The sequence below is a fragment of the Astatotilapia calliptera genome, chromosome 20 (assembly GCF_900246225.1).
Source record: "Astatotilapia calliptera chromosome 20, fAstCal1.2, whole genome shotgun sequence".
Classification (NCBI taxonomy): domain Eukaryota; kingdom Metazoa; phylum Chordata; class Actinopteri; order Cichliformes; family Cichlidae; genus Astatotilapia; species Astatotilapia calliptera.
Window position 1 is genome coordinate 24619197 of NC_039321.1, and position 7219 is coordinate 24626415.

Genomic DNA, 7219 nt, shown 5'->3' on the forward strand with positions numbered 1-7219 from the left:
TGTAGGCACACTGTGAAGTGATGCCACCAAGTGGTCACATTTGTGTTACAGCAACCAAAAAAGAAAATAGGAAAACATCTTATTTCATGTTTTTTTAATCACTGATTTTTACACAGCTGTTCATGAAAATATCAGAATTAGTACAGAATTCATTCATGTGTATATTTACTTCATGCTTCAAAGTGATGGAAATGCATATAACTTTAAAAGATTTTGAAAACTATACATCCATTCTTTAACATGATATACATAAACAGAAACCATAACCCCCAAATAGTTAATTTAATCTTGTGCCAGAATCCTACATAGCTGACTACAGATATGAGTTATGTGAAAGCTCTTTAGAATATAAAGCACATTTCTAAAAATAAAATTGTTTGCTTTAAGTAACTCAAGCATGATTTACATATATTTCAAAGAGGATTTGACATTAGAGCATTGAACTAAAAAAGATCCATCTATGACTTCTCTATCTGAAGTGATTGATACATTTCCTGAAGTGAGCTACTGGCTAATTGTTTTGGTATAATTTTGAATGAGACCTTGGAAGTACTGCTGTGTGTTTTTGTGGGGTTGAAAAAGAATGATGAAACATTTTGGGAGGAAATACCAAAACAGAAAAGAGTACAGGCTGGAAAGTACAGCCAGGGCACTAAGAAGCTGTATGTACTTCCCACGGTAAAGCATGCACTCTGTGGCGAAGATGATCCAAGTGAGGATCAGCAGGAGGAGGCAGAAGGTTATTGCTTTGGCCTCATTGTAGTTTTTAGGAAGGTTTTTGCCCATGTATGAGAAAATAAAGCAAAGAGTGCATATTGATAACAGTAAAATCACAGAAGCTGTAGATGCTTGTAGACTGATGTCACAGCTGAGTATGATTTTGTCAGGGTACCAGGATGTTTCATTATAGGGGCTTGGAGGTTTACAAGAATAGCCAATAACGAGGAAGATTGCTTGAATGACAAATGCAACAACAATGACCAGCCACTGTCCGTTATATTTTACCCACCAACTGTGGAGCTTGGGGATCTTGGCTGCTATTTTAAAAATGCAAACAATCTGAAAAGAGCGCACAACAAAACATGCTAGACAAATAGTGTAGAATAAGAGAAATGGTAAGTATCTCAAAGTACAAAGAGGGACTGTCGGCTTACCAAAATGAAAGAATACACTAAGATTACTCAGACTTAGACAGCCTAAAATTAAGAAGCACATTGGTCCACCAGCAGATCTGACGACAGGTGTGTTGTAGTTGACTGAAAAGAGAACAGACATGGCTAACGTCATGCCCACAAATGCACAGGCCGCTACGAAGACCAATGTAGCCACAATATCTGTGGCTGATATGTACTCCACAGCCCGCAGATTACATGATGTACTTCCCTCTTCAGACCATTCGATGTCCTTACACTTGAGGCAGGTGTATGGACTCTCTGTTTTACAAGAGACAATAAACCATATTAATAGATTTATATTTGAAAATGTTCAGTTTTTGATCAAATTTGTTTGCATTATTCATAGCTTCATTACACCCAAAATAACTGTAATAACTGAAAAAACTGCATCAATACTATTGAGGAGACAGTGGTCCATTTAGTTTTTAAGGATCAAGGTGAATCTTTAAAACCACGTGAAATAAAAGTATAGTTATCTTTATGGGAAGAAACAAAGTACTAAAAACATTGTTACGGCACTTCTGTAGAATTTAGATATCTGTACTTTACTCTTTACTTTAGTATTCATTTTTCTAACAGCTTTTTACTCCCTACATTTTAACACAATTGTCTGTGCTATTCATTAGATTTTCAGAACAGGCTTGTTACTTCGGATTTTATGCATTTAAGGTAAGTTTCTCCCCCCAACATTGAGTGCCTTCCAACTGATTTGAGCTTAAATGGAGCTTATTGAAATAACAGAAGAAAGAGGCAAAAAACACATAATATATAATTTATGTATACTGTTTTGTATGATTTATATCATTATACTCAGGGGTTAAAGTAGGACAGAATGATGCATTCTTTATTTGTTTTTTGGTCCAGATGTCTGTAAGTTGTGGTCGCAGTTAGTGCTATATGATAGTACAAATTCAGGTATCAATCCAATACCACGTAAGTACCGGACCGGTATTGCTGATTCCAATACTGATACTGATACTTACAGCGTATTTAGGGGGGGAGAAAAACGTCATGATTTACTTATTTTCCACAACAATGAGTTAACATAAGAAAGCAGTTTTTTAGAGATCTGAAATGTAAATGTGCTTGTCTTTAAAGCTTTTTGAGTCAACTTCTGTTGATTAAATGTACTATATTGATGAGACCCTACAACAGATTTTAGTGTTTCCCAACCTGCCACACTTTAATTCCTGACTGTGCTCTTTCTTCTTAGGTGTGAAAAAGTTTGTATTTCCATTTACTAAATAAAAAAATACATTATATTAATACTTTTTATTAATACTTGTGCCTTTTCACTTTTATGTGAGCAAAAGAAGTTAAATCAGTACTTTGTTTTTTTAATCAAAGTTTTTTTTAACACATACTGTATATCTAAACTTGTACTTAAAGAAAGTATGTACTTTTGCCATGATGAACCTGTATATTTAGTCACGTTGCAAACCATTACCCGTAATGTTGACGTAAGTTCCATTTGCACAGATTTCACAGTCGAAGCAGCATTCATAGATTCCATTTCGCTTTTTTATATATCCTGCAGGACATTCTGGGGAACATAAGGAAGTAGGTACCTGTACAAGACACATATTTAGCACATAAAATAAGTAAAAAAAAAAAAAAAAAAGGCATTTCTGAAGGGTAGCAACAGATTGGGGAGAAAAACCAACACAAAAAAGATGCTTTATATACAACAACAAATGCCAAAAAACCCCTGAAAAAAATAAAATAAAAACAAAGGATCTTTGATAGTGTGTTTTGACTTTGGTTGGTGCTGTTAAATCATCTTGAGACAAACAAACAAACAAACATTTTTCATATATTATGTTTAACTAAATGTTGTATTAATAACAACAACAACAATAAAAACTTACTTCTCCATTGGTGTGCCATTCAATTTTGCTATCATCCACGAAGAAATGCACTTCTGAATTAAACTGATAAAATCCAATCTCCTGTGCATCACCACTGTTATTCCAGAAAACTACTGAATAGGATCCTTGCTTTAGATTTCCGTTGTCATCAAACTGAATACTATTATTTACAAGTGTAAAATTTGACTTCCTCAGCTCTGCTAGAACCTGATGTGTGCAGAAAAAATTACACAACCATTAATTCTTTGTATTTAAAAGAAAAAAAAATCATATATTGATGATATAGATAGTAGACCTAAACTTTTTCACAATATGAAGTGACAAGTTCTACAACTATTGAAAAAGAGTTTGGTTTCAGAATTACAACAATACGTCATCTCAGTTTCAAACCACTTGCAGGCTATTGTTAAAAGATGGAATTCAACACAGTAGAAGGCAATTCCCTGTTCTAACTGCTTAGAAGCATAGAGAGTACTTTCTGTCAGTAATGACTTGGTAATATTTAGGTAATTTGGTAACAAGAAAGTAATAATATAGAAGTATCAAGTTATTATCAGTATCATAAAGTTCATTAGCAAATCATTATCCAAGAAACCAGTTGGTAGAAGTATATAGTTTATTATAGCATATAATATGATACAATGTATTAATATGGTGGTAGTAATATGATAACCTGTGCATTTAAATAAAAAAAAGAAAAGAAACACTTGTTGTAGTAAACTCGTAAAATATAATAAGGTAATATTGGTCAGTGCTTCAAGACTCTGGGACATATTTATCCTATTATAATGGTAAAACTAATCCTACATTGGTCCTCAGTATTTTTATTTGTTTCAAGATGAAAATGCAAAGACTGTGTTTTAATGTTGTGGCCTATTACCTGGAAGCATGTGGTATTAACCAGAAATCAGGGATGCAAAATGCAAGACCGCCAGTTTCTAACTACTGGCATATTATTGACATATTAGAAAAAAAAAACCTCCAGGAAGTGTCATGACTACCTGGAAACATGTGCATTAGTTTCTACATTATAACCTGGATTCAGGAGTGCAAAAAAACCCTGGTTGTTAAAGTGTGTTTAACTGGAAAATGAAGCATATATAATCAAAGGAGCTTGCAAAGAAAAGTGTCTGGACTTCTTTAAGTTGCTTGAAGACGTTTCACCTCTCATCCGAGAAGCTTCTTCAGTTCTAAGGTCAAATGGTGGGGAATCCCAGATTTAAACCTAGTGGGAGTGTCCCCCAACAGAGGGACAAAAGGACCCCCTGATGATCCTCTAATTGCCTGAGCCAGTTTCACACCTCTGCTCAGGCGATTAGAGGATCATCAGGGGGGTCCTTTTGTCCAATAACTTGTACTGTATTATAGTACATTATTACCACCTTTACATAACATTATTAGACAGTTCTCAGGATGATTAAAAAAAGGCTTGTATACTTACAATGTAGGGGTACACTGTGATATTGCTATCACATTTGTCAGCTCCACATCGTAAGGTATTGTGTAAGGCATGAGCAATGGCATATATGGCAGAGTAAATTGCAAAAGAGTATGATGGGTCTGCAGCAAAGATATCCTCAGGATTCATGCAACTACAGTTACATTTCTGATTGCAAAATGTGTCTTGCTCTGCATATTTACAATGAAGTTGGGCTTTGGAAGAATGCAAAAAATCACTAAAACCAGGTATTGTCACTACTGGCTCAGCCACTCCAAGTACGGTTCCAATGTTTTTGATTCCTTTCATTTTGGGGAGTTTTTTGTTCAAGGCCCATGCATCCCCTGCTATCCACACCTTATTTGTCACATTCAGTAGCATTGCTGACTCAATGAGAGGTTCAACATTGTTTTCTAGAGCAAAAACAATAATGACATTTATCTGTTTTGCCTCCATCTGTTTGAACGTTTGAGTGTAATTGGTGCTGTCACTCAGGCCTTTGGAATATGGTAGGCAGATCTCAGTATCCTTTATCCTCTGAGTGAACAAATTCAGACCATCATTACCATAATCATCATCACTGTTAAGGAAAGCAACCCAGCGCCAGTTGAATTTTTGCAAAATTCTTACAATCACATCTATCATATTTAAATTGGAAGGCAATGTACGCAGGAACGATGGATATTTTGCCTTATTTGAGAACACAGAAGTAGAAGTTGCATAATTAACCTGTTAAATAGAAAATAATAGAGAATTTGATCATTTTCAGGTACAATAAATAATGACAAAAAGAAGTCATAATCTTTCTATAAAACTGTTTTTGTCATATTATTTGTTAACAACTTACCATAGGAACAAGATTTACCATTAATAGCGGGGCTACGGTCAGGGATTGAGTGCTTGTGAAAGGACCGACCACAGCTATTACTTTAGACAGAACACTTTGTTTGTCACTCCAAGGTTGTATTGAACCATTAGCTGAGATTAATTTCAAAACACCTGGAAAATTCTGCGTATCTGAGCAGTGGTCAAATATGTCATAGCCAAGAGATACATTTGGCAGTAAATTGGTAGAGTTATTAACTTGCTCTACAGAAAATCTTATCATCTGAAATCTCCGATAATTTGAGAATGTGAGTGGTTTACTGAGGACAAGAAGACAAGAGAACAGGATTAACCATAAAAATCTGAAATATTGCTTAAAAGCTTCGTATTTCTGTAGTTTTGTTATTATTACATAAATTCAATTGAACAAGGACACAGATCAGATTAAATTCTATACTACGTAGTTGGACTTTGTAAAGGCATCCAACTAGATTTATCATAAAACTTACGTGGTGCAGTCGAGAGCTTCTGGTCTTTCATGATACACAGAGCCAGTGTCGTCATGAATGTGAAAAAGTCCACCTATCAAATAATCCCCTTCCAGCTGAAACTCTGACGCTGGGACAGTATGTTGAGTGCAGACATGTAGAAATGCTCCTAGCAGACAGAAAGATTCTAAAAAATGTTTCATTGCTGAAGCTCTTTCTTAGTGTTCTGTTGTGCACTCTACCAAAATGTGCCTTTGCCTTTAGTGAGTTATAATACAGTGATGACTGTCCCCTCCCGTCATCATTTACATGCACATGGTGATGCTATAAATGGTTGAATGAACTTTCACAAATCAGTATGCAAAAGCATCCAAGCTGCTGTTTGTGCACAAAGTTGAACAACCATCACAAGCAAATTAGTGTAATGCTTCTATCTGGAATAACTCAATTAATCATTTCCTTCCTTTAGACATTATAACACATTTACTTTAGATTTTATTTGACTCCGTGACAGATATGAGGTCTTTAAAATATCTTTGTCTTCTTTGGGCGCAACCAAAGCTAGAATTCTGAAATGCTGGCATAAATACTGGCATAAAACGTTTGGGCCTTGATTTAAAAGCCCTTTGGCTGGTTTTATGTTTTTAAATCATGTTACACTATCACAAAATCATTACATCCACCGTCAAACTATTTATTCGTATTTGTAGATATTTATTAAAATGACTGAAGCACACTAATGCTAACTACAAGCTGCTCTTTCCACTGCAGAAAATGTGCCAAAATGCATTTGTCCTTTGGAAGAAATGTGTACTTCAACTAAGATTGCACTAGGTCAGAGCAACAAAAGACAGAAAAACAACAACTCACCCCTTGATCATTACCAAACAGTAAGTGACCACATCCTCTTACAAATGATCCCTGTATAATTTAACATGTAACCACACAGGCCATTCAAAATTTGCAATCACTCAGCAGATGTAAGTGGTGAATGACAAGAACCCTAACCCAAATTTGAAGGTAACTCCCTGTTTGAAGGGCAGAACTTTCTGGTTCATATTAAGAGATAGGTCTCATCTGGTGAGACTGTGGGCTGATAAACAAAAAATGTGTTTCAACTATAACTCTGCATTAAGACCAAATGCAACAAAATATTACAGATAAACTTGCTTTAACTAGCAATAGTCAGTAGTTTGAAACACTTTCATATAGAATCAGTTATATGCTAATGGTTAAAGTCATTAGGCATAATAACAGTCATCTGTTTGTTTGTACTTTAATCCCAAAACATTTTCTTTACTTTATAATTAAAAGTGCATCTATTGCAGTTACGTTAGGTTTTGTATTATTATTATTATTATTATTATTATTATTATTATTATTATTATTATTATTATTATTATTATTATTATTATTATTATTATT

At 34.6% G+C, this 7219-nt stretch overlaps 1 protein-coding gene across 1 annotated transcript; it reads right to left on the reverse strand.

Moving 5' to 3' along the window:
• Positions 1-504: 504 nt before the first annotated feature.
• Positions 505-6096, reverse strand: tas1r2.2 (taste receptor, type 1, member 2, tandem duplicate 2). The gene is made up of 7 exons (XM_026153488.1): positions 6081-6096; positions 5816-5963; positions 5329-5626; positions 4485-5210; positions 3044-3250; positions 2623-2743; positions 505-1433 (listed from the first exon to the last, which is right to left on the reverse strand). The coding sequence occupies exons 1-7, from the start codon at positions 6094-6096 to the stop codon at positions 505-507; spliced, it is 2445 nt and encodes an 814-aa protein (XP_026009273.1).
• Positions 6097-7219: the final 1123 nt, after the last annotated feature.